Raw genomic sequence first — 26,700 nt, 5'->3', positions numbered from 1 at the left:
GATCGCAACCCTCAGTGTCGCCCCCGCACCGGACCGGGACCGGCAACGGGACCGCAACCCTCGGCGTTGCTCCCGCGCCTCGCTCAGCCAGTGAGCGGCCGGTCTGTATGTGGGATCCGAACCCTCGGTGGGAGCACTGCCGCCCCCAATCCCTCTTTTTAATTGTCACCAGTGGTATGTAGATCAGGTCACAGCCACCTTCAATGACTCAGTAACTGCTGAATAATGTCCCAAATCCCTAGGATGCCTGAGCAAGCTCTTCTACAGCCCAGCATTGATCAGTCTTCACAGCTAAGCTCTATTGTCCAAACACACCAGATACTCAAGGCACCTTCATGCACAGGGCCTTCGCTCATGTGCTCATGTCAGCCCAGAAGCCCACTTTTTCGACCTATTTAATCATTTATTTGGCAAACACCTGTTGTGAACCTGCACCTGTCAGTTGTGCACTACACTGACACGTAGTGGTATGGAAAAAAGGTCCATTCTTGCCCTCCAGCCACTAGAGGAAAACAGGCAAAAAGCACATAAACAACAAAAGGTCAAATTGTGACCAATTCAAAGAGAGTATAAACAGAGTAACAAGACAGGGAGTGACTGGGAGGGGTTTCTTTAGATATGACTTGGGTGTTTTTTTCTGAGAAGGTGACATTTAGTGGACACCTAAAGAGTAATCGGTAGCTGGTTACTACCATGGTTGGAGAGCCCAAGAAAGAGCAACCCACGCTGAGGGAAGAGCAAGCAAGAAGGAAGGAGATATCCAAGAGAGGCTGCAACCAGGATGAGAATGACCGAGTGTGGGAAAAACTCCAGTTCTTCCCCAAGAACTACGTGCTGGACCTCTTAGGAAGACCCACTCTCTCACGGCTGCAAAGGAAGAAACAATCACAATAATGCACTGGACACTCAGGAGAGAACAGAGCTGTGCTTACTAGAGGTAGGAAAGGGGGAGAGGGACGGAGACTAGTGAGAAATTGGTTAATGGGCACGAGGAATGATTACGGTTTGTAATGATGAACGTGCTAATGATCCTGATTTGATCATCACACATTGTATACAGGTATTGATATTGAAGTTGGTACCCCACAAATACCTTTAATCAATTATTTTTCAATAAAAAAAAGATTGGAGGGAGGTGATCTGGAAACTTGCTCGAACCAGGTCAAAGCTGAACTCACCGAGCTCTTTGACTTGGTGTGGTCTCTCTTCTGCTCCCACTTTGCTGGCTACTTTTAAGCAATCTCCATGTGGCCTCCTCTGAAACCACATTCTTTAGTACTTCCAATTATTTTTTCATAATATCCTGTGTTCTTCTTAGCACTCTTCACAGTGTACAGGTTGACAACTCTGCACATATTTGTCAACTATGCAAGAGAACAGTGTGGAAGTCACAGTTCTATGCTACCAAGAGAGAGGCAAGGGTTCAAATCCTGGCTCCTACACTTTCTAGGTATGAATAAATATATTCCATGCTTCATGGCAAGAGAACAGTGTGGAAGTCACAGTTCTATGCTACCAAGAGAGAGGAAAGGGTTCAAATCCTGGCTCCTACACTTTCTAGGTATGAATAAATATATTCCATGCTTCATGGAATATATTTAATGTTACCGTAAAAATTAAGAGGAGGCAGAAAAAAAATTTAAAGGGAGGAAATATATGCAGTGGGTCAGAGAAGAGGCTATCATGTCAAGAGGACAAATGGTACGAGATGCATTTGGAAAGAGGCTGAGAGAGAGAACCAGATCCTGCAGGCTCTCAGAACAGGGATGAGGAGTCTGGATTTTAGCTGAAAGCTCTGAGAAGCCTTAGCGTAGTTTAAGCAGGGGAGTGACATGGTCTGATTTACATTTTAGAAAGCTCCCTCTGGCTGGGTGCGAAGAGTGGATTTCAGAGGGCAAAAACCCATGAAAGTCTCTATTCATCTTTCAAAGCATGAAATAGACAAAGCACTTAGCTGAGTCCTAGCGAGGGGGAGGACTTCAACAGTGTCAGTTCTCCTCCCCACCCAGAACCAAGTCCACTGCCTTTGACTTTGTGAAGTCTTTCCCAACCTCACCGGTTGGAATTCATCTCTCATCACTGGGCACCTCCCATGGCACTTCGTTTGAAGCTCCGCTGTCACTCGCAAACTCCCCCTTTTAGAGTGAGTTCTCTCTTCTTCTCCCACTCTTAGTAGGGCTGTGAAATACTCAGTGTGTAAAGGGTCATCCTCATACCCAGAGCCCTCACAGTGTCTAGCAAATGCCCCACCCCAGGGGAGATTCAAAGAACAATTGAATGGATGAATGAAGCCTGAAAGATTCTTATGCTCCCCAGGAAAGCTATGCATTACAGCCTAGGTTTAGAATCAGTCACATCTATATTTTAATTCAAGCCCCACTGCTCTCTAGCTATGGGACTTCGGGCAAGAGTGACATTTTCTCTGAGCAGCATTTTCCTTTCTGGAAAGCTGAGATAAAAGCAGGTAGGGAACAGGTATTATATCACAGGTTGCCATGAGGATCTAATGGAGCCAAAGAAGTACCAGCATCCCTTCCCTTTCCCAAAAGTGTGCCTGCTGGAGGAAGGAAGGGTTGGCACAATCCAAGACAAGGACCCACAACTATGTAACACTATTGACAAGGACCTGTCTTGTTTAAATTTTTGTTTTCAACGAACATTTGTTGACCACTGACCATAGACACCACTGCACCCATCACCTTGCCTGTTATCTGCCATGAACACTGAGGGAAAGACATGAATCTGCACAGGGGAGGAGGACTAGGGCTGGCCCCTGCCAATGCACCGTGGGCCCAAGACTCACCAGTAGCAAGCCCCTGCCAGTGCACCCAAGACTCACCAATAGCAAGGTGGAAACAAGCCTTTTGCATTAACTTCTAGACCCCACACCGCAAGAACAACCCTCTCCCTGGAGATCCGGGGGACACTGCCCCTGTTGAAGAAGCCTGGAGACAAGACATTTTAGTCCCAGTGTCCGCCTACCCATCATCTTTCTAGGGGAACTTGTGTAACCCACAAGTCCCCTAAGCTGTCTCGTGAGCTAGTGCCAGGCAGGGATTGTGATTAGCCTAGGTCAGTCTGACACCAGCAGGTGTGGATGAGGGGGTTGGGAAAACCATGGCCAGAGCCAAGGAGAACCCCAACAGGGAGCTGGCAGCTTCGAAGAGGAAAAGAGAAGGAAGCTGTGTGTTTACTGCAAGGCTGAAGGAAGGCACTCCCATCCCTGAGTTCAAATTACCTCTTTAATTCCTAAATCGTCAATTGGGCACAGAGGTTAAGGGCCTGGACTTTGGACTCACACAGATCTAGGATCAAACTCTAGTTCTGCAACACACAAACCAAACCACCTTGGATGTGTTAGTTAACCTCTCTGAGCCTCAGTTTCCCCATCTATAAATGGAAACTAAATGTGTTCATACAGGTAAGGAGCTCAGCACTGTGCCTGGCACTTAGTAGGCATTGTTATGCATGCACTTTATATTTAGAGAGAGAGAGAGACTTTAATGATTCTGTCAAGGAAACTGCACTGTTTTCCTTGACAGAAAAACACACCCCTGCAAAACAAGGAGAAACACACAGAAAGATCCAATGGGAGCTTCCTCAGAGTCTGCTGGCTCTTTGTGAATAGGACTGAGTGTCCCTCTCCATGAACCATTCCATAATTTCCTGTAGTTTGGTTCATTTTTCTTTCCCCAATTCAAAAGGCCACTTGGATTGGCATTTCTCTAGAAGCACTGACAGTGGGTTAGGCTGGAAGAAGAAATAAAATCAAAGGATCATTGATCCTCAACCCAGGCAACAGGCTCTCAGCTCTTATTCCCAGTCCCTGTGGAGACCCATTCTCTGAGTTGAGGCAGGCACCCAGTGAGGGCCACAGAAGCGGGGTGTGAGAGTCCAAATCCAGGCATCCATGGCTGCCTCACGCAACTCATCGGGTGAGCAGGCACAGACAATAGCAGTCAGTTACCCGGCCAGCTCCCTCCCTTTCCTAACGCTTCCAGCTTCTCAGAGCCCAGCAGGCAGTGGATGATAACTCAGTGGTGTCTGACAGCTCATCTAAAGCTCACTGTCTCTCCAGCTTCCAATCACCAGGTGTCTAAAGGGGTTACAGGAGCAGTCAGCTCTGCCCTTATTAAGAGCCCTTTGGTAGGCAGAAAAGATGACTGTAAAAGGAACTGTCAGGTTCATCAGCCAACTGTTGGGAGGGTAGGTGCGGAAGCACCCAGAGCTCTGGCCTCCTGACCCACACCAATGCAGGCCCTCATTTGCATCTCATTTGCATTGCATGTTTAACAGTACTCCAGCTTACACTTGGAGAAAATCATTGTCATGCGCCAAAGAGAGACTGCCATCCTGTTTGCACAAATGCTCCTGAGGGAACAGGATCCACAATGAAAATCCGCACAACAGCTCTGCCCTCCAGGAAAACAAGACCTCGATCAGACCTCGGTGATGCAGACAGATGCGGACCGCACTATTCCAGGATGGATGACCAACGAAATCCAGCCGTGGTTACATCATGCACAGAGCCAGACACAGGGAAAATTCCAAACGTTTTCGAGAGACTGTGTTAGAACGATTCAGGCTAATTGTATGCAAGTCTTGTAACATGAATGTCAAACCACACCAGCATCACATAAATGAGCTGTCAGCGGCTTGGTCAGAGTTCCCCCAGAAAACGCCTTTCCCCCCTCTCAGAATAGTCTCCATTGTGTTTGATTGATACACACACACCCTCCTTGGCGAAGGATTTTCAATTTTGTTGTCCAAAAGACACAGGTTCCCCCAGTATCCCTAAAAGATTACAGCTCTGTCTTTCAGTACAATGTAGGTGCTAAGATTTGTACATTATGACACACCTGGGTTCAAATCCTAGCTCCATACTTACTAGCTGTGTGAGTCCAGCCAAATCATTTAGCCTTTCTGAGCTTCAGTTTCCTCATCCACAGAATGGGCACAGTATTAGTGTCTATCTAACAGAGATTAAGTGATGTCATGCATGTAATAGTGCTGGGTACAGTGCCTGGTACCTCTTACAAAATAGAAAGTCAAGAGATACTGCCTGTAGTTGAGGAAGCAAGAAAAGGAGTTGTAACTATATAAATTAAAGGAACTATTATAATGAACTACTTGATCCACTGCACTCAGAGTAAAGATGAATTCCTTACAGTGGATTACAAAGCCCTTGGCAGTTACCTCTGACCTCACCTCCTACTCCTCTCCTTGTGGCTCACCCCACCCAGACCCCCTAGCCTGCTTGCTGTTTCAAGCATTCTGAGCATGGTCATGCCACAGGGCCTTTGCGCTGGCTGTTCCTCTGCCTGGAATGACCTTCCACCAGAAGGCAGCATGGCTCCTTCCTTCATCTTCTTCAAAAGTGTTTATTCAAATGTCCCACTTCAGTGACTCCTCCCTGCCACCATATCTGAATTTGCAAGTCCAGTCCCTTCCCCCATACAGTGACCTAAGGTCCAGAGTCTCCTAAACACCCAGGCTCTCACCAAAAGGTCCAAAACAGGAAGTGAACCAGTCATAACCCTCTGTTCTGAGTTTCTGTTCTTGCAGGAGGTGATGGGAAGTCATGAACCATGAAATACCAGACTGTCCTCAAGATATATCAGCTGGAACTGAAATATGGGCCTCAGAGATAAGCATTGGTGAATCTCGGCCCAAGGAGGAGCTGGGATCTTCACACCTACCTATCCCTGTTTTATGTCATGGATCAGCCATGACAGGACGTCTCAATTCATCACCTACGGACTGCATCCTGTACTAGCCAAGGGCTCAAGGTTTAGCCCATGTGACAAATTGGTGAATCTCGGCCCAAGGAGGAGCTGGGATCTTCACACCTACCTATCCCTGTTTTATGTCATGGATCAGCCATGACAGGACGTCTCAGTTCATCACCTACGGACTGCATCCTGTACTAGCCAAGGGCTCAAGGTTTAGCCCATGTGACAACTTCCTGAGGTCCAAATGCTAATTTGGCTTCATAACCGGCCAACAAACTATGTCCCATTGTGAACCAATCCAAAGTGAATAAGCTTGTATCCTTCACTTACATGAGAGGACCTCAGTGAGGACTTGGGCAGGAAGCTACGTGGGAACTTTGGCTGTATAAGATGACCCCTTTCCCTTGTTTGGGGAGACACTGCTTTGGGAGTGATCCCCAGTGTTTTCCTTACTTCCCCCTATCCTTGTTTTGGCAGGTTTGTACTCTCTGAGGGACGGACCCCTGTTCTCCAGTATCAATGCTTCCCATCCTCCTTTTCTGTTTTATTTTTCTCGCTGGTACCTATCATCTGACAGACTGTATGTATTTTACTTATTTGTCTACTTTATCATTTGTCTCTCACACTACAACAGAGGTCTGCAAGCTACTACCTGCAGGCCAAATCCAGCCCACCACCTATTTTTGTAAATAAAGTTTTATCGAAACATAGCCACACTCATTCATTGGGACACTGTCTGTGGCCACTTATGTGCTACAATGGAGGAGCTAATAGTTGTGACAGCAACCAGATGGCGCCAAGGCCTATCTGGCACTTACAGAAAAAGTCTGTCAAGCCCTGCAGTAGAATATAAGCTCCATGAGGGCAAGATTTTGTCTTGTTCTCTGACAAATTCCCAGTGACTAAGTCAGTGCCTGACATGTAGAAGATGTTCAATAGTAATTTTGTGGAATGAGTGAACTAAAAATGGTGGTACACCTGTGCCACAGGTGTGTGCAGGTAGAGAACCAGAGGGACGGTGTCAGAGAGCTAAAACCTTCCGAGGAAGTCAGAGCCATGAGATAGTGAAATGAAATAGAGACAGAGCACATCATTAAAATATACAGGATTCAAGCACCTGAACAAAGAGTTAAAATAGTTAAAAATAGTGTCCTCCAAGGCAATAGTTCTTGAGTGTGGTCCTGTGGAACCTGTTGGCAATTCAAATTCTCATTCTTTAGTTTCTACTGAATCAGAAACTCTGGGGGTGGGACACTCTCTAAGTGGTTCTGATTCAAGGTCAATCTGGGTAAGCAGGACTGGGATGGGGGCAGGGGACATTGCTGGTCACCATAAGTTCTTCAGTGCACATTGGGTTCTTTTTAATTCTATGTCTATGCTAGTTTGATAAAATTAAGCAGAAATAGTTTAAAATGTACCCATCATACCTTCTTATTTTCAGTATTTCTTATGCTTTAACATCTTGGGGCCTTGCTGACCCTGGAGAGACTGCCCCTCCCAGGGCTGGCCAATTTCTAGACACAGTAAAGGACTCATCTGCAAGTGCTCCTTTCATATGCAAACTGACCAATCCAAAGGCCATACTCCCAACCGTCTCCTTTCTAGGGCTTTTACACTCGAGGCCACTATTTCCCTGCCCTGATCACTACAGGGCCAGGTACCAGGCAACTAGAGAGACAGCCCCTACCATCTGGAGCCTACTGAAATTATTCAAACTTGCCAGTCCTAAGCCTGCTGACCCTGCCTCACCTTTTCCTTCCCATGGAAACCACATTAAAGGCCCTAGCCCGTGTTTCCCTCCCACTCCCTCTGCCTCCTGGCAGACCCTGGTGCTCCCCCATGTGGCCCTGTGTGGGGTGGCATGTCCCCTCCTCTGGGGAACTGTGAGTAATAAACCATCTTTTCAATGGCAGTCATCTCCTGAACTGCTGGCCTCACCATACCTGAACAATAATAAAACCTACATTTTAAAACAAGAAAATGAACAGGAAGATGGGAGAGGGCAGGAGAAGGGGCACAGACCAAACACAAAGAGGGGAGTCAGGGAGGTGATGTCCAGAAGAAACGCAGAACAAGAGTAAGAGGATCTAAAAAGCTTTCGACATGGCCCTGGAGCAAAGAGCCACATCCAACAAGGTGAAAGTATCCATGCCCAGCCTCAAGTCTGAAAAAAAAACAAGCCTGCAGCAGCTGGTGTGGTAGGAGTGAGAAGTTTAATGACTTTAAACCCAGGATAAATCAACAGCGTGATGTGGCTGGCCTCACCCCGAGCCCCACAAAAAAGAATAATGTCACCTTAGGAAACAAAAAGAGATTTTTGTTGTTTAGGACAGTGTTGTTTTTTTTTTTTTTTCTTTCTCCAAATGGTGGGTCAAGACACATTGGTCAATGGTCAGTGAAATCAATTTACAGAGTAAGACCATTTTCTTAAAGGAATAGAACAGAATAGAAGAGTACGGAAGAGAAGAGAATTAATCACAGTGCATAGCTAGCATAAGGAGAGGTAAATGCTATCCCATGACAGTTTGGTTTCAGTTGTGAGAGTGTGCTTGCTTGTGCGGTGTGTGTGTGCGTGTGTGTGCGCGTGTGTGCGTGTGTGTGTGCGATATGTAAAACCTATTTCTCATGGTGGACAGCAGTCTGAAAAGTTTGAAAGCCACTGATCTAGAACGAGGAAGGTAACAATCCCTCTCTCCTCAGCAATTCCTGGAGGAGTCTCTTTCGCTCTGGGCATCGTGCTTCACAAGGAAGCTACTCTGACTGCAGCGCAGTCAGGGAGGAGTTCTGGGTCGGAGTAGAGGATGGGATACTTGACTATATCAGGTGGTGCTAGAAGTTGTGGGTGGTGGGTTAAGGATTTGATAATGAGTGGCTGAAAGAGTTGGGACAGCCTCACTTGGGAATTAAAAGATTTGAGGGCACCTAAAAACTGTCTTCAAACATGTGGAAGGCTTTCAGCCCACCTATACTGAATGACCCAAGGGATGAAACTAGTAGACGCCTCATGAAATTAGTCAATGTCCACTTTGCAGCTCCACGTGCTTGGCTTCTTGGATTTCCCTCTAACTTGAACTTGTCCACCTGCACCTCTGATCCTCCGACTCACCCAGACAGACCTTCCCATCCCCAGCTTCTCCAAGTTTGTTCGAGGCCTCATTTCTACACTAAATCCCTTATTCCAGATACTCACACTGGCTCGGATTCCATGGATGATACAGGGGTCCAGTGAGGCTCAGCATCTATGATGCTAAGCTGGTCTTCTGCCACGAAGACCTGCCCCCTCCCCATGCTCAAACCACTTTGTATCCGGATGTTTTCCAGTATAACCTGAACACCCCATGAACACCCCTTTTTATTAAGTGAGAACACTTTCTCAGGATACTGCTATGAACTTGATTTTACCCCTCTCTCTCTCTCTCACACACACACCTTCTGGATGTCTTCAATTCCACTAGTTCCAGCTGCCCCAGAGCACTCAGGGAGGTAGGGCAGGGTACTGGTTAAGGGCACAGGTCCTGGAATCAGACAACCCAGGGTTTGAGTCCCAGATGTGTCACTTAACAACTGGATGACTTTGAATGAGCTACTTAACCTCTCCACGCTGCAGCTTCGTCACCTGAAAAATGGGGATGTGACTTCAAAGATTTGAGATGATAATTACACAAAACGGTCTCCTCAAAGCACCTGGCATGTGCTTAGTAGATGTTGGCTGATTGCAGAACTGGAGCAGCATCTTAACGTGACAGGCTTAGAAACCAGATTCCCTGGATGCCTCAGTTGTGCAGATAGCACCTCTCAGGTCGTTTTAGGTACAGCGATGTGGCCAGCAGGAGCAGTCCCAAGTGTGTTTTAAGTTTTCCAGGATACACCGTGCCAAAGACAGTAGTGCAGAAATAACAAGAGCTGCCATTAATAGCAGTGGCTCTGACCAAGCTCTCTCTGCTGCCTGTTACAGTCAGGGGCTTTAGGAGGTTGAATTTCTCCCCAAGGAAACCACATCCCGACATGACCACTTTGGGAGAAAATAAAAGGTTACTAAATAGGAAACTCCAAATGATGTCCCTCATACATACCAGGTGGTGTCTTGAACCCTGTGCATGTACGACCCATGGAATTCTCTCAGCAACCCTATGAGATGGGCACTCCCACTATCCTCATTTTGTCCTCCTGGGTTATCCAGGTATTCCTTACCTTCCAAGAAGAGAGGGTTTTCTGGCATCAAATAACCATCCCAGGCCCTACCACAGTGAGGTTTAGAGAGCAGGCCTTCTCCATCTGTCCACCTTTCAACAAAATCTTTCTGCAAAAAGACAGGCTGGGCTGAAGAAGTGGAATTATTCTTGGCCTGACAGTCCAGCAAACATCGGCTCACATATTCTCAAAAGAGCAAAACAGGCTAGCAGGAAGCATTGGGGAAAATGGAACTCTAAGAAGCAATGTCCCCATCAATAAAAGGCAGCTGGGGCCTCAGCCTCAGTTTCCTCTTCTAAAAAATGGAGAGAAGATTTTCAGTAACTACAAAAAATTGTTAGGAGAATTACATAAGGAAATGCTTGCAGAGTTCACAGCACAAGCCAGCCACAGAGAAAGAGTTCTAGAAAAGGTAACTGCTAATATTTATTATGCATCATCTCCTCTCCATGACGTCTTCAGTGGCAGGACAGACAGTGCTCAAGAGCGTAATTATTTGGGACTAAATACTTAGGTTCCAGGCAGAGCTCCACATCTTCCTCGCTGTGTGGCTCAGGCAAGTTATTCAGCCTCTCTCGCTGTGCCTCAGTGTCCTCATCTGCTAAACGGACAGACCATTCATAATTCCCTCGCAGGGCTGTTGATAGGATTTGCTGAGAGATGCCCCAGAGCTGGGACCACATGGTGCACGACCTCTTCTGTCCACCTGCCCAGCACAGTGCCTGGACCACGGGCGCACTCAGCAAGTGTTAGCCATTGACCCTCATCTCTCCTCTACCCTTCTGTCTTGTGCCCAACCTGCCTCCTTCAGGGAACTACCCGGAATGTTTCCAGCCCCCTTCCCTTATCTAAACTCCAATCACAAGAAACATTCTGACCCCATAGTCCTGAGGCACCAGGAAAAAGATGAACTGGTCCTTTCCATGGCCTTGATGCCAAACTATTCTGGACTTGTGCCCTCAAACCACTGCAGGAGAGCTGGCTAGTTAGTTCAGTTGGTTACAACGCAGCTTTATAACACCAAGGTCATGGGTTTGGATCACTGTACTGGCCAACCACCAAAACAAACAAACAAACAAACAAAAACACTGAAAGATAAGACAATGGATTCCCAACACTGAGCCATCTCCTACCTCTGTCCCCCTGGCATGCTGGGTGTCTCTGATGTCCTAAGACTTCTCAAAGCCTTAAGCCATATCTTCCCAACACTTGCCCTCATGTGTTGGAACCTGACAGGAAGATACTGGGTGCAAATCCTGCCTCTTCCACGTGCTGCCTTGGTGACTATAGGCAGGAGCCCAGATCCTTTAAGGTTTGGTTTCCTCCTTTGCAAAATAAGGAAAATAAAATGACTGCCCTCATAGGGCAATTGTGGGTCCTAAACACAGCGACCTTGCATAATGTTTCCTCCAATACTCCTGGGATCTAAATCCCCCTGCACTCAGAAAGAAACTAAACCCACCTTCGGGCTCACAAGGCCTACCTGGCCCACCCTGTCCACCCTCCAGCCTCGTCTCCCCTCCCCCATCACTAGGCTCTGGCCACACCCACCTCTCATCAGTTCCTGTGACACACAAGCCCACTTCGAGCCTCCCTCCAGCCCCCCGCCTCCACTGTTCCCACTGCCTGGCAAGCTTTTCCCTGGCATTGTCGGCAAGCTGGCTCCCTCCTGCTTGTCCATCAGGTCCCAACTAAATGCCATCATCTCTTGCTGATGACATGCAGGTCACTGGCCACCACTCTGTCACATCACTCTGCTATATTTTGTTGCCCTTATAGCCTTTATCATTTCCTGGAAGTGTTTGGTTTGCTCCCTGTTGATCTCCCATTATTAGAAAGAGTGCAGAGGCCTCTGGTCTTGTTCAGGACTGTGAGCAGTGCCTGGCACACAAGAGGCACCCAACAAATATTTGTTGAAAAAGTTGGGGGGTCAGGATTTGAACCCAGGCCTCACTCCAAAACCCATGTTCAACCCCTGCAATCACAGACTATATTGGCCTGTAACTAGTATGGACTTGCAGCAAGCCAATGAGCAAAGCAAGCTGGAGGCTAGGAACTGGGAAGCTCACCCAGAGGTCTGTCCTGTCCCTCTGGGTATGGAAGACAAAGGCAAAGCAGGGAGGAAAGGCTCTGGGAAACTTTCCATGCATGGCTCAGGCCAGAAGCGCAGGCTGCTCGAGGCCAATGCCAGGACATGCATGTAGGTTCAGGGCCCCAAGGAAAAAGGATTCTGGCGCTGGCAGTACTGACACCCAAGCTTCAGGACTGACGAAATGCCATGGCCAAGGTGGGACTGGATGGCACTCACCACCCCAGGCCCGCCCTCCTGCGGCGCCCCACACAGGAGCAGAGCACAGGTGATCCTGCCACCTAGTGGACAAGACGCATTCTCCACAATTCATCGTCATTGTCTACAGCAGGGCTGCTCAAATGTTCAAGTGTATACACGTGGCCTGGGCATTTTGTTAAAATGCGGATTCTGATTCAGCAGGCCTGGGGTGGAACCTGAGATTCTGCATTTCTAATAAGCTCCCAGGTGATGCGGATGTGTCTGGTCCATGGACCACACTCAGTGCAGCCAGGGCCTACACTGGTTTCTGAAGTGGGAACACCCCCAGCTGAAACTCTGAGGCTTGGGAAGCCACAGGATAGGAAACAGGATCCGATAGGATACCGGAGTGTTGAAAATTGTTTTAAGTCAAAAACTTAGACCTGGAGGTGAGGCTGGGGAGGGGTCGGGATGAAGTGTTATTAGTTGTGAGCCTGCCAGACAAGAAGCACAGAGAAGAGCACAAAGAAGAGGAGGTGGTTCCCAGGACACATGAGACCCACTAAGGATGATGTTAGTGACAAAGTGACAAATGGTAAATAACACAAAGCTCAGAGAATAGGTCCAGTTCACAAGATGAATACTACACATGATGGGTGCTAGTGACAATAAAAACTCAAAAATACCTGGCTGTGGTTTGAACGCCTGCCACCCCCACCCAAGCTCATGCTGAAATTTAACCTCAATGGAAACTGGAGTCCTTAAGGGGTGATTGGATCGGGGGACTGTGCTCTCATGAATGGATTGATCCATTTGTGGAGTAATGGGTCGATGGTTTAATGGGTGGTCATAGGTGTGGTTCTGATGGCTTTACAAGGAGAGCAAGTGAGAAGGTCAGCTCTCTCTTGCTCAGGCCATTCTCACCATGTGACACCCTGGTTACCACAGGACTCTGTACGGGGTTCCCATTGAGAAAAAGGCCCTCACCAGATGTGTTCCCTGGATCTTGGACTTCCCAGCCTCCAAAACTCTAAGAAATCAATTTCATTTTCTTATAAATTACCCAATTTCAGGTATTACATTATAAGCAACAGAAAACGGACTAATGCATTCCCAGACAGGGCCTGGGCCAGCTCTGCCCAGGCTGAGAACCACCCAACAATCCTGCTCAGAGCAACCAAACACCTGTCACTGGCATTATCCATTCAATTTTTACTGCTGCTGTTGAGATTGTTTAAATTCATTTTTCCTAGTTAGAGATTTTTATGTTTTTATTTTATTTTTTGAAAATTACAGAAGTGATATGTATTTACTTCAGCCAGAGAAACACTTGCAAGACATACAGAGATGATACCAGTCCCCCTCCCTGTCCCAGCCTCTCTCCATCTCCAAACCTTCTGCAACCCCAATGTTTACAACCCAGTTTGCATCCTTCCACACCTTTCTTCCTACCCTTATGAAATTATACAAACATAACTTCACACATAGGAAGTCTCTGTTGCTTATTTCTTCAAAATGAGATCATACTAAATATATTTTTATTCAACCTAATGATCTCACTTAATAACACATCATAGATGTTCCTCCAGGTCAGGAGTTGGCAAATGTTTTTTGTAAGAGCTGGAGAGTAAATATTTAAGGCTTTGCAGACCATACGGGCTCTGTTGCAACTACTCATTGAATCTACCATTGCATCACAAAAGCAGCTGCTGACAATATGTAAATAAATGGTGTGTCTGCATTCCAATAAAACTTTATTTATAAAAACAGGCAGTGGGCCAGACTTGGCCCACAAGCCATCATTTGCCAACACCTGCTCTAAGTCAATATATGTAGCTTAACCCATTGGTGTTTTTTTTTTTAATTATTTAGAATTTTTATTACTTAAACATTGTAAGTATTAAAATATAATATGAAGTATAATGTACATATGGAAAAGTGTGCAAATCATAATCATACGGCTTGATGAATTTTCACAAAGTGAATATACCTGTGTAACCAATGCCCATATCAAAAAACAAGCATAGAAGCCCCATATGCTCATTTTAATTTACTGTTTTCAACAGCTGCCTAAAATCTCATAAAATGGATATGCCCTAATAGGCTGATCCAATTTTTGCCACCACAAACAAAACATCAATAAACATGCTTGTTCTGTATGTTATTTCTTTTCATGCGGGTATTTTATTTCAACAGAATAAATTCCCAAAAGGGAAACTTGAGACTCAAAATGTGCATATGTATACATATTTTAATAGATATTGCCGGGCCACTTTCTCCAAAGTCAGTAACAAGTCACTGCCCTACAGGTCCTGGCAATGCCCCTTAAATGCAATTAGGCAGGCTCTTAGGAACAATGGTGGTACACCCAGCACATCCTGAGGCTAGGGGCCTCAGACTATGGCCTGGCCTTGATAATTCTCATGAGACTTAAGTGATCGGGGAAGAAAAGAAGGAACTTTTAGTAGCAAGATGTCAGCTTCCCTCCAAGTCCTCAAGTCCTATATCTCAGACTTCAATGTCCGGGATACCCACCTACAACATCACAAGCTAACAGGATTCTAAGGAAGGGTGGGCAAGGGACCCTTGCCCTGGCTTCATGGGGTATGCAGACAGCTATATACAGTCTTCTCTTGGTATCTGTGGGGGATTGGTTACAGGACCACCCTCAGATACCAAAATCGTCAGATGCTCACGTCTCTGCTATAAAATGGTGTAGAATTTGCACATAACCTATGTGCATCCTTCCATATACTTCAAATCATCTCTAGATCACTTCTAATACCCAGTACAATGTAAATTCTATGTAAATAGATGTTATACTGTATTTTTTAAATGTGTATTATTTTTTATTATTGTAGTGTTATTCTTTATTTTTTCCCCCAAATATTTTCAATCCACATTGAATCCATGGATGTGGAACCTGCAGATATGGAGGGCCAGCTGTGATGCATTGGGAAAGGTGATGCTCAGTGTTCCATAGAGGTAGGATTTAACGTCTTCATTACAAAAAAAAACTGAAGAAAAGTACAATGACATGGATGTCTTGCTGATTTTGTTATAAGGGAATTTACTCTCCAGTGAGTACACAATGAAGAGTTTTCAACAAACCTATTTTACTGCATTACAACTTCTTTTCTAAAAAATCTACCAACTATTAACTATGATGTAGTCTAAGGGATCTTAGGTACCGAGGACACCCTGTGGATACGCATGGGGTGTGCGGAGCATGTCTGCACACAAGGGCATTTCTCTGAGGACGGTGTTCACAGCTTTCATAAGATCCTCAATGGCAGCCGTGACACCAAAAATGAGGATTAACTTGATAGGGATTAGAGTGACAGTCATATGCATTTGTCAAAACTCAGCCACAACACTCGTAAGATATCAACCACTGCAACCTAAAAAGTAAAATAAATTGTAAATAAATTTGGAATTGTAGTTGATGCGCATGCTAAAGTGTTTAGGGGAAATTGAATCGATATTTGCAATTACCCTGAAATGTGTCAAAAATAAGACAATTGATGTATGGACAGAGAGATCGAGCAAGTAGTGTTAATGGTAGAATTTAGGTGGTGGATGAAGGGTGTTGTTCACTGTAAAATTCTTTCAACTTTGCTGTATGTTGACAATTTTTCATAGTGAAGTGTTGGGAACAATCACAAACCGGCAGTATAGAAGGGAGGGGAGATCCACCAGAACTGGGTCCTATCCCCACTCCGCATATGGCCTTGAGAAGTAGCCCTCTCCCTGGGCCGCAGTTAGCCCAGCCATTCTCTGCAGCACCTTCCATGGTGGACAGTGACTGTGCTGTGCTTTTACAAACTGGGGCATCACCTGAAAGAGAGCCTTTGGGAAGGAACGTCTTTGAAGGCACAGACTGCCCTCTAGTGGGCCGCAGTGGCCTAACTCATGATCATGTTACGGCCCCGCGCTGATTCATGGCTGGGTAATAGTTTGAGATTTAATCTATCTGGATTTTTTTTTTCACTACATTTCCCTTTTCCTTTTCTCTCTCTTTCAAGCAGAGAGCCAGCTCAAGAAAAGTATATGGCAGGACAAAAAAGCAGATACAGTCTTCAAGTCATTCTGGCTCTGTGTTCCAAATGCCCAAACCCTTAGAGGGTTAAAGAAAAGATTATATTAAATAAATGGATATGTGGACACCGACTGTCTTGAAGAAAACTCAAAGGGCACTGAATTTTAACCTGACAAGAATGAGATTCTCCATGGCTGGTGCAAGAAGAAAGTTGAGAAAATATTCCAACGGCCCCAAGAAATTGACAAGACCCCAGGTTGTGACACCTGTCCAGGTAAGAGGCTTGTCCCCTGCTGTATGCCAAAGACCTAACTATGCTTGACAAACAGTAGAAATTTAATAAATATTGTAAATGAATGAATGAATGAATGAATGGGAGACCTAGTGAATAAATTCTAGATGTGCTTACCTGCCAGACCATAGGGAAGGGGGCCACGCTCAGCAGGCCCCCACACCCTTCACCGTTACTGCTCTCTGTGCTGCATAACTTATTCCCACTGCCAGGAGCTAGACCACCTGGGCTCAAATCTGAGACCCACCATTCACTAACTGTGGGGCTTCTGGAAAGCTACTTAACTGGCTTGGTGACTCAGTTTCCCCACATGTATGATGACATCTATAATGTTATCCTAATACCTATAAGAGAGGATTGCTGTAAAGATTCATCAGTTGATTTATATAAAGCACTGACATGTAGTAAATGCTCGATAAACAAAGCTGGTGTTAATTTTCTCATTTACAAAGTTTGCCCCATCTGGACAATTCCTACAAACCTTACAGACTCCACTCAGCCTTGGCTTCCTTCCAGAAGCTTCAGGTGCCCCTCTGTGCTACCATGGTACAGTCACACTACTTGCCACACTGCAGTACAATCATCTATATCTGTCTCTCCCGCTAGGCTGTGAGCTCCCTGAGGGCAGAGGCTATATTTCATTCATCACTGGATCCAGACCCTTTTCCTGAATGAACACCTAGAAAGCCCATCTCACCTTCTCACCTGTAGCATGCCACCTTTCCACACTGTAAACACACGGTCACTCCAAACTAGCCCCACCTCTCACCTCTCACCTCACCCCTCAGGTACAGCGCGCACCCAGGCCTGCCCTCCGGTCTTCTGGTATTGCCCCGCCATACTGGTTCTAGTAGGAAGATACCCAAGTGGAATGTCTATCAGATGAAGGCCCTCATGGGTTTTCTTGTACTCTTTCTACCTTGTTAGAGTCCTCACGACATCAAACACTTTCTCTACCTTGCAACTGCTCTTTAAATAATAAGAGGGTCTGGGCCGGCCCAGGGCTCACTTGGGAGAGTGCGGTGCTGATAACACCAAGGCCACGGGTTCAGATCCCTACATAGGGATGGCCGGTTAGCTCACTGGGTGAGCTTGGTGCTGACAACACCAAGTCAAGGGTTAAGATCCCCTTACCAGTCATCTTTAAAAATAATAATAATAGTAAGAGGGTCTTCTATGAGCCTTCAACAGTTCCTTTTTCCTGAGAGTGCCTGCTTTGCATACCCTTTTGGAATCTGACATGACCTTTGACTTTCCCCAATAGCCTGTCAAGGATTTTTGTCTCTTTGCTGCTCTTCTTCTTTTGATGTGTGGATGTCAGATATTGGGAGGGATTTAAATACCTCAATATTGGGAGTCCCTACGTCTGTCTGGTAGATGTTTCAGTCTAAGAAGGTTCTGTACAGCACAGTACAATGGCAAGAACACAAAATGGGAGTCCCCAAAAGAAATATCAAAAAAAATTTGCTCCTTCTGTGTCTTTAGAACATTTTTGGTAGCTATAATCATGGATATGAAGATGGACGTGGATAAGGTTTTGGGGATTACTGTAATATAGATGGGAATGTAAATAATGGGACGTCAGTTGTTATGCTGATGGGGGATACTGAGTTGAAGGGGTTGAATAAGATATTGTTACACGTACAAAGACACGGGCTTCATGAACTTTCGGAGCATTTTACATCTGTGATCTGGACACTGTATTGCCAGTTCTCAGGATACTCCTGGGCACCATGATGTCAATACAGTTTGCTACAATTCTATAAGTCCCACCACACTGATGTCTTTTCTACGTTGTCTAGGGAACAAGGGTGTTCATGGCTCCAAAGGGTAGATCCCAGTCCCAGTAATATTTGCTATTGACCTTGGACCTGGTACTTAAGATTCTCTGTGTCCTGCTTCCTGTAAGAACAATGGTGTAAACTGGATTATCTGCTGACCTTCTGCTCCTGACCTCAGAAGGCGACCGTCTATCAGGACCCTCCAGTTGCTTCTCCTTTTTACATATATCCATTGATCCCACAAATCTTTAGAGATGCTCACTTTGGTAGGTGCTGGGAATAGAGTTGTGAACCAAAGCAAACACAGTCCTACCATCATGGGGCTAATGTCTTGGGGGAGCTGCAGATGCTAATCAAACCCAACACAAAACCGCAACTGACACAAGCTTGAGTTCAGGACACCATGAGCGCCCACAACAGGGGGAGGTGAGGGGCGGCTTCCCTGGTGACAAAAATGAGCTGAGATCTAGAGGAAGAGGAAAAGTTAATTGGTGGAGGAAGAGAAGATGGCAAAGACAAGCATTCCAAACAACGCAGGTGTCCTTTGGTGTGTGGCAGTCTGGAGAGGACGAAGGATTAAAAGAAAGAGGAAGGAGACAGAGAAGAGAGAATGAGACCACATGCTAGATTTAGTCTGCCCTAAAGACAGTGAGAAACTACTGATGAGTTTTTAAAATAAGAATTGATCAGATTCCCACTCTGATCTTGACCCGCAAAAACCTTACAAGCAGATATACAGCCTGGATTTAAGCAGACAAGAGAGATAGTAAACCTCCCACCTCTGGAGATGCTGGCATTTCCAAAGAGCACTCAGCATTCAGGGAAAACAGCAGCGCCCCGGGCTGGTGGTGGATGTAAATTCCTGACACTGCACATGCTTCTAGGGTCTGGACAAAGTGGGAGCAATGCCACAGACACCGCCAGGCCACTTCTGTCCTGGCACTTCTGGGAAGGGCCGCACACAACTTTTAGCTCTCTCTTCTCTCCAATCTGTCTGGCCAAGATCAAGGAGGAGGAGCTTGGACTCCTGAGAGTGAAACCAGAAGGACACTCAGGAGATCTTGGGAAACCCAGGTAGGTGTCCTGGATGCTATTGGATCCTGCCCAGCTCCACACTGGCCAATGCACCCACCCCCGGCTGCTGTGTGTTGGCTGTTAATAGTTCACAATTGCCCCCGTGTCCAGAAAACTGCCCTCAGCTGCACAGAAGCTACCTCGCCTGCGAGGTTATCCTACCCTCCCATTCCATCCCCAGCAGCCTGTGGCAATGACTGACTGTATTAGTCTGCTCAGGCTGCTATAACAAAACACCATAGACTGGGTGGCTTAAACAACAGGCATTTATTTCTCATAGCTCTGGAGGCTGGAAGTCCAAGATGGAGGTACTGATCACTGGGTTCTTGGTGAGGGCTCTCTTCCTGGCTTGCAGGTGGCAGCCTTTTCTCTGTGCTCTCACTTGGCAAAGAGAAAGGACAACAACACTACCTCCATTAGGTGACCCAGTATCAAAACACTTGGAAAACCACAGACATCTCTTAAAGTGTTAGCAGCTATTTAACTAATGATATCAGAGCTCTGAGCACACAGATATTCTTCCCCTAAGTTTAAGGGAGCCCCAACTTTCCTCCCTCCTGTTACGAGGGGAATTGTGTCCCCCAGAAAGATATGTTCAAGTCTTAACCCCAGGACCTGTGAATGTGACCTTCTTTGGACATAGTGTCTTTGCAGATGTGATCAAGTTAAGATGAGGTCACACTAGACTAGGGTGGGCCCTAATCCAAAGACTGGTGTCCTTAGAAGAAGAGGAAATTAGGACATACAGTCATGCAGGGAAGAACACTACATAGTAATGGAGGCACAGATTGGAGTTATTATGTGTCTACATGGAAAAAACACCAACGATTCCTGGCGACCAGCAGATGCCAGGAGACAAGCATGGAACAGGGTCCCTGAGAGCATTCCAAGAGGAACCAACTCTGCCAACACCTTGACTTCAAACTTCTAGCCTCCAGAACACCGAGAGAATGTCTCTTGTTTTAAGCCCCCAGTTTGTGGTACTTTGTTATGGCAGCCCTAGGAAACAATACACCCCCTATTCATAGGTATGTACTGGGACTGCCTGAGAATCATTGGCTTATGATCAACACTCTCAAGGCCAGAGCATATCTATGATTAAGGGGGAAGACTTTGACCTTGAACTTGAAGGGATATTGTATTGTACAACATAGGAACAAAGATTCCCCAAGGAATGCCCATAAGAGGTGCCATAGCTTAATCGTAGAGGGAATTAATAAGGCAATAGAGAGGGGCAAGGGAAGGAACTAAAATAAACTAAAAAGTAGCCTAGTACATAGTACTTAAAGTCGAACAGACCTAAGGGAGGAAGTGTATGAATCTCTAAGCCTGTTTCCTGATGGGTAGAATGATAACAACTTACATCACTATAGTTGCTGACAAAACTTAAACAAGATACTGCCTGTAAGTGCTTCAAACAATAATTGACATGCTCAAAAATTCAATACATGTTTTATTATTACAGGTTGAGTATCCCTTATCTGAAATGCTTGGGACCAGAAGCGTTTCAGTTTTGGGATCTTTTTTGGATCTTGGAATATTTGAATATACATAATGAGATATCTTGGGGATGAGACCCAATTCTAAACATAAAATTCATGTATACCTTATACACATAGCCTAAAGGTCATTTTATACAGTATTACAAATGATTTTGTGCATGAAACAAAGTTTTGACTGCGACCCATCATAGGAGGTCAGGTGTGGAATTTTCCACTTGTGGCATCATGTCAGTGGTCAAAAGGTTTTGGATTTTGCAGTATTTCAGATTTCGGATTTTTGGATTAGAGGTGCTCAACCTCTATTACGAATGGTGTGAGCTCTTGGACGTATAACTTCTCTGAGCCTCAGTTTCTTCATTCATAAAGAATAATAGATATTTTGCAATGTCCTTGTGAGGACTGAAAGAGACAACATGTAAGGTTTTGAGCACTGGGTATTCAATGTGTTCCATAAACCTTGGCTTCCTGCAGTAACATTTCTGAGCCAGTGTAGTTCCTAGCGGATGACTCTAGAGGGAAGCAGAGTCTTGTTTTTGCCCATCTGGGACCAGGAAGCCTAGTCAGTGGGGGAAACCTCTTTTGAACCTGTGACTGCAGGATTCTCCCTTGGGGCCCCCAAGCATCCCACTGAGGGGAGACAGGCAGCCACCTGCCTTCCTCTTGGAGGAAAAAGTAATGCCATGGAATGCACATTTCCTAAAAGCTTACTGGGCTTCAGGAACTTCGCTTTAAAAAAGGAATTATACTTTAGAGGGACAGTTTTCAATTTGTATATGCTTTACGTAAAGCCCCTCCCAATACAGGGCTCAGCACCTCAGAGCTACTGAACCATTCTGGGGCCTCAGAAACAGACCAGTTTTTATAAAATCAATCCCTTCCATGGTCAATTTCCCAAGTTACTGATTCATAAAACTTTGTTCGTATTAATTAGATCTATAAAGTCTACAGCAGTTGGTGCTGCAAGTGTTTGAGAGAAAATTCCTTCAGAGATTTAGTTCCATTCACATCTACTCAGTGCTGATTTTTGCCATGGCTTGTGGCTGATATTCACCAGCCCAGCGCCACTGACTCCCAACCTCCTTGAGCCTCACGGGTCAGAGCCCAGCATGTCTCAAACGCTCTATACGTGAACGGCAGACACGACTCTCCTCTCTTCCCCTCCCCTCACGGCATGTCTCCAGCAGGCTACACTGTCCTTCTTCCTTATTATTGTGAAATACTTTAGATGTGCCAGAATGTAGAGATAAATAAAAAGGACCAGTGTAACTGCCATCAGGTTAAAGAAAGAGATACTTCAAATACATGGAAAGCTCCAGGGTACTCCCTGGGTTCCACACCTCTTCCCTTCTCCCCAAGACGTAACATTCTTCCAAATGCGATGTTTATCATGAAGATTGTGTTTTTCCCACTGCTAAGTCTGGGGAAGAACCAAGCATCCCTTCTCGACTATCTGGATAAAGAAAACAGAATTGCACACTCCAAAGGATTCTGAGAGAAAGAGAGGGAACAGGAGAGGGAGAGAAGGGGAGTGGAGAATCCTATGAAAGTGAGAACCCAGGGCACTCAGGGGCCCCTCTCTGAGCTCAAGCGAGCCCCAGGCACTGAGAGCATAGCTTTGAGGGCACGTACTTCCTACAGATGGGTGCCCACTGCAGGGAAGGCTGTCACAGGGGGCAAAAGCAGTGTCTCGCCCCCTCCTTGCCCCCTGTGACATTCCATCACTCCGACATCCCTCTCTGCCCCCAGGGCCACCTACCTACGACGATGAGGATGTCCCTGTCGATGTGGGCCTGGATGTAGATGCGGCCACGGCGCTCCGTGTGGTCAGTGCCACAGAGGCTGGGGACATTCATCACGCAGCGCTTGTGCACGTTCATCATGCAGGCTGTGAGGGCAGACAGATGGGGCATGGCTCAGGCTGGCCGGGTGGGGACCGCAGACACCTGCCCCACCTGAAGCTGAGACCTCGAGCCAGGCTGAGGCCCACCTGCCCTGCCAGGATCTCATCGGACGGGCTTCTCCAACCTTTACCCCAAGCCCTGATGGACAAAGGAGATCGAACTTGTCTGTCCTCCCCAAAAGCCAACGGTGTAGCCTGAAGCAGGCAGCCCTCCACCCCAATGGCTGTGAAGCCAGAATCACCAACTTCAATGCCCATGGGCCGGCTGGTCACACAAGTGAGGGACGACGTGGTTGTGGTGGGGACTTGGCCAAGCAGAGGACACAGCAGCCCCACTCAGACACAGCCCTGCAGGACACCTGCTCAAAGCTGTGAAGGTTTTCCATTTTTTAAGGTCAGATTTGTATGTTACGTCTCCTGATTTTTTAATATCAGCAGATAATAGGTTGCGTTCCCTGGAGGTGAGTCTGAGATACGGAGTTGCACTTTACGGGGAGTGCTGGGGTAGGGGTGGGGGACTGGCCCACCGAGTGGCTGCAACTGAAGTGACCGTGGCAGATAATAGGTTGCGTTCCCTGGAGGTGAGTCTGAGATACGGAGTTGCACTTTATGGGGAGTGCTGGGGTAGGGGTGGGGGACTGGCCCACCGAGTGGCTGCAACTGAAGTGACCGTAATGGGAACTAGGAGCTGTGATGACCCTTCAGAGTTGTCCCCAACTGAGACAAGATGGCCCGGCCTCTGCACACCTGTGTCAGCAGTGGTTGGACATGAACCTCCCCCTGGGAAGGGCATCACCCAGGGCAGTTCCCCACAAGGGGTGCCTCTGTGAACCCACAGCAGCTGGGGGACAGGCGGGCCCTGAAGAGGGACACGGGTGGACCACAGTGCCCACCACAACTAATCACAAGAAAGAATTTAGACCCGAGGTGAGACGAATGAAACGTGTCTGTAAATGGAATCCCAGGTGTTACATGATAAATACATGCAATGTGGTGGCTGATTCCCCTAAGGTGTATCCCATAACGGCTGCTCCAGGAGGGGTGCCAGGAATCCACTGCTCTCCAAGGGGAAGCTAGTTCCAGTTTCAGAAGCTGGGGGAGAGGCTGGGGCACCCAATACAGCAGGGGACAGGGGAGGTTGGGGAGCCCCTTCGCACCCCACCCAAGCTCCAGGAGGTGGCGGGAAGATTACAAAAGCTGGTAATGAGTTACGGGAGGAGATGGATGGAGGGAGAGGGACAGGCCCCTAGGACTTGAGCTGAGCCCAAGCCCCAACCCCTGTCTTTGAGGCAGGGCACTGTCCCCACATTTGGGGCACCATGTGCAGTAAAAGGAACCAGTGTCCTGCAGGCAGAAGGCACCAGCCTCCCTCCGTCTCCCTCCCTGCCGGGTCATGTGTCTACCCAGGGGCCCGTGCACCACGTGTCTCTGGATCTCTCTGTTTCTGTGTCTCTGTCTCCTCCCTGTTCCTGCCCCCCACTTCTATGTGTACCTCCAGAACCTGGCCACATCTGTGATGAATAGTCTCTTCCACTCTCTGCTCTGATGTCTGGTCTGACTCTCTCCATCTCCAGCTGCGTCTCTCTGCCTCCCCCTGTCTGTGTGTGTGTCTCTCTGTGCATCTCTCCACATATGTGTTTCTGTCTCTCTCCATCTCCATCTCTCTGTATGAGCCTGTGCGAGGACATTTCTCTGTATCACTTCCAATCATTTCGTCTGTTGGTCTGTCTGTTTGTCTGTCTGTCCCTCCTTTTACCTGAGTCTCTCTCCTAGTTTTCACTCCCCGTTGCACCTGTGCCTGGGCTGCATGTGTCCATCTGTCCCCTGTCCATGCGTGTGTATGCATCTCTCTGCCTCTCTCGCTCTCTCCCACCCCATCCATGTCCACACCCCTGTCATCCTCTGCCCCCATGATTCTCTCCTTCTGTCCTCTGGGCCTAAGGACCCCTGTGATGGGGCAGCTCTGGCCTCGTGACTGCTCAGCCAACAGGCCTCTGGGAGCCACAAACACGTCCAGTCTCCCTGCCCCTTTGTAACCGCAGCTCTCAAAGCCTCCCGCCCCTCGCTCCCCTGTCCCTCAGGCCACTCGGACCTCTGCTTCATAAAGAGTCCTGTCCCCACCTGCCTTTCCCCATCCAGCCTGGCCAGAGCATCACAGACCTGCAGGTGCCTCAGGGAGGCAGGTCTCTATGCAAAGAATGTGTTAGGCCCACACATGATGTTGACAACAGCAGGTGTGCACAGCTGCAGGAACAGTCCTGATTCATCCATGCCTCTCTGTATCTACACCCGGGGACAGTCCCCTCCCACAGTGTACACCTCACCACATGACTTGCTTTGACCAGTGCAGCAGGAGCAAAGACACAAGAGGAGACTTGAAGCAGGTTTTCCAAAGAGACTTGCCCTTCTGAAACTCGGTCCCTGTATCCTGCATGTGAGCAAGCCCAGGCTAGCCTACTGCAGATGAAAGACATGTGGCCCGGCCATCCTCGTCACTCAGATAATGGCCAGCCATGCTTCTGGACACACAGGTGAGGCCATCCAGGCCTAGACAGCCCCCCAGCCAACCCGCTAGCCCACCACATATGCAGGAATAAGCCCAGCTGACATCAGCTGAGCCCAGTCCAGACCCAAAGGACTGCCTTGCAGAGCCATGAGCTAAATAAATGGTTACTGTTTTAAGGAACTGCATTGTGGGGTTGGGAGGATTATTAGGCAGCAGTAGGGAATGGTACCCCACCCAGCACTCGGGAGAAAGTGCTACAGAGTTGGACCACACACCATGAGGAAGTGGCCCCTCTGTTGCTTTTGCCAGTCAGGCACTGCATTGTGGGGTTGGGAGGATTATTAGGCAGCAGTAGGGAATGGTACCCCACCCAGCACTCGGGAGAAATTGCTACAGAGTTGGACCACACACCATGAGGAAGTGGCCCCTCTGTTGCTTTTGCCAGTCAGGATACTCCCTGGGTTACACACCCAGGGGACATGTACTTACTGTCACACTTCATTCCCTGGTGGATGAGGCCATACAGCAGGGACCCACAATGGTCACAAAACGTGGGGCTGGAGTATGTGTGGATCTTAAACTTATGTTTGCTTCGGGGATCCTAAGGCCAAGAGAAAAAAGAGACCAGTGTTAGTATGGCATGCCAAGGGCTGAGTATCAGTGTAGCATGCCAAGCACTGAACTTGGCCCCCAGCCTTCATCAGACCTGCTGGGGCCATCAATGGAACCCTGTGCCCAGGTGCAGTGCTGGATAAACAGTCAAATGAATGAATGACTAAGACAGCAATGTCTCCCATTCCGGCCCCAGCACACGCTCACTCTGCCTGCAAATCCCCTATCTGGGTCCACCTGAGAAACCAACCTACCATCTCCTGCCTGTAGGAAAAGTGGCAAACATCAATTAAACAGGCCTCCTTGGGTAGAAACAGGAGTATATTCTCCAAGCAAGCTTCTGAAGTGATCTAAAACCCAAGTCTGGGTGTGAAACTTACTTGCTTAGAGGCCATTTGCCAGTTCCTCATCCCCTACAGAATGAAGTTCAAAGCCCAGCAAATAGTTGCAAGTTGTGGCAGAGACTGCTAATTTTCCACCAATACACTCTTTGCTTTTTTTTCTCAGTAAATGGGTGGCTCATTAACTGAGAAACACTAAAATTCCAATCAAGATATAAACTTTAGCATAAAACACTAGACAAATGTCAAATACTGTTATTAAAGTCACTTATAGAGAGAATGGCATTTTAGGAAACCTTCAAACCCATCATGGAGGTAGGCCAGGAGACCCAGAAAGAAACAAGTTAGCAAGAGTATTTAAAATCACCTTGGACCGTACCTGAATAAGTTTGGCGAAACTATACAGTAGCCTTAAATAATTTGAGGGAGATTACCCTTCTCTTCTTTACTAGCACCGTGTT

General features: G+C 47.1%; 1 protein-coding gene across 2 annotated transcripts in view; it reads right to left on the bottom strand.

Annotated features, from left to right (window-relative positions):
- PRKCB (protein kinase C, beta) overlaps nt 1–26,700 on the bottom strand; it is a 346,927-nt gene that overhangs the window by 139,285 nt on the left and 180,942 nt on the right. For both annotated transcript variants that reach the window (XM_008575361.1, XM_008575360.1), the window contains exons 4-5: nt 25,776–25,887; nt 22,637–22,765 (exon numbers count right to left, since the gene is read on the bottom strand). In XM_008575361.1, the coding sequence (XP_008573583.1) occupies nt 22,637–22,765; nt 25,776–25,887 (241 nt within the window). The remainder of the gene's footprint in view (nt 1–22,636; nt 22,766–25,775; nt 25,888–26,700) is intronic.

This window comes from Galeopterus variegatus, unplaced genomic scaffold, assembly GCF_000696425.1.
Source record: "Galeopterus variegatus unplaced genomic scaffold, G_variegatus-3.0.2 Scaffold1173, whole genome shotgun sequence".
NCBI classification, from domain to species: Eukaryota; Metazoa; Chordata; class Mammalia; order Dermoptera; family Cynocephalidae; genus Galeopterus; species Galeopterus variegatus.
The sequence above is the reverse complement of the archived record's forward strand: the minus strand, read 5'-3'. Positions and strand labels throughout refer to the sequence as shown.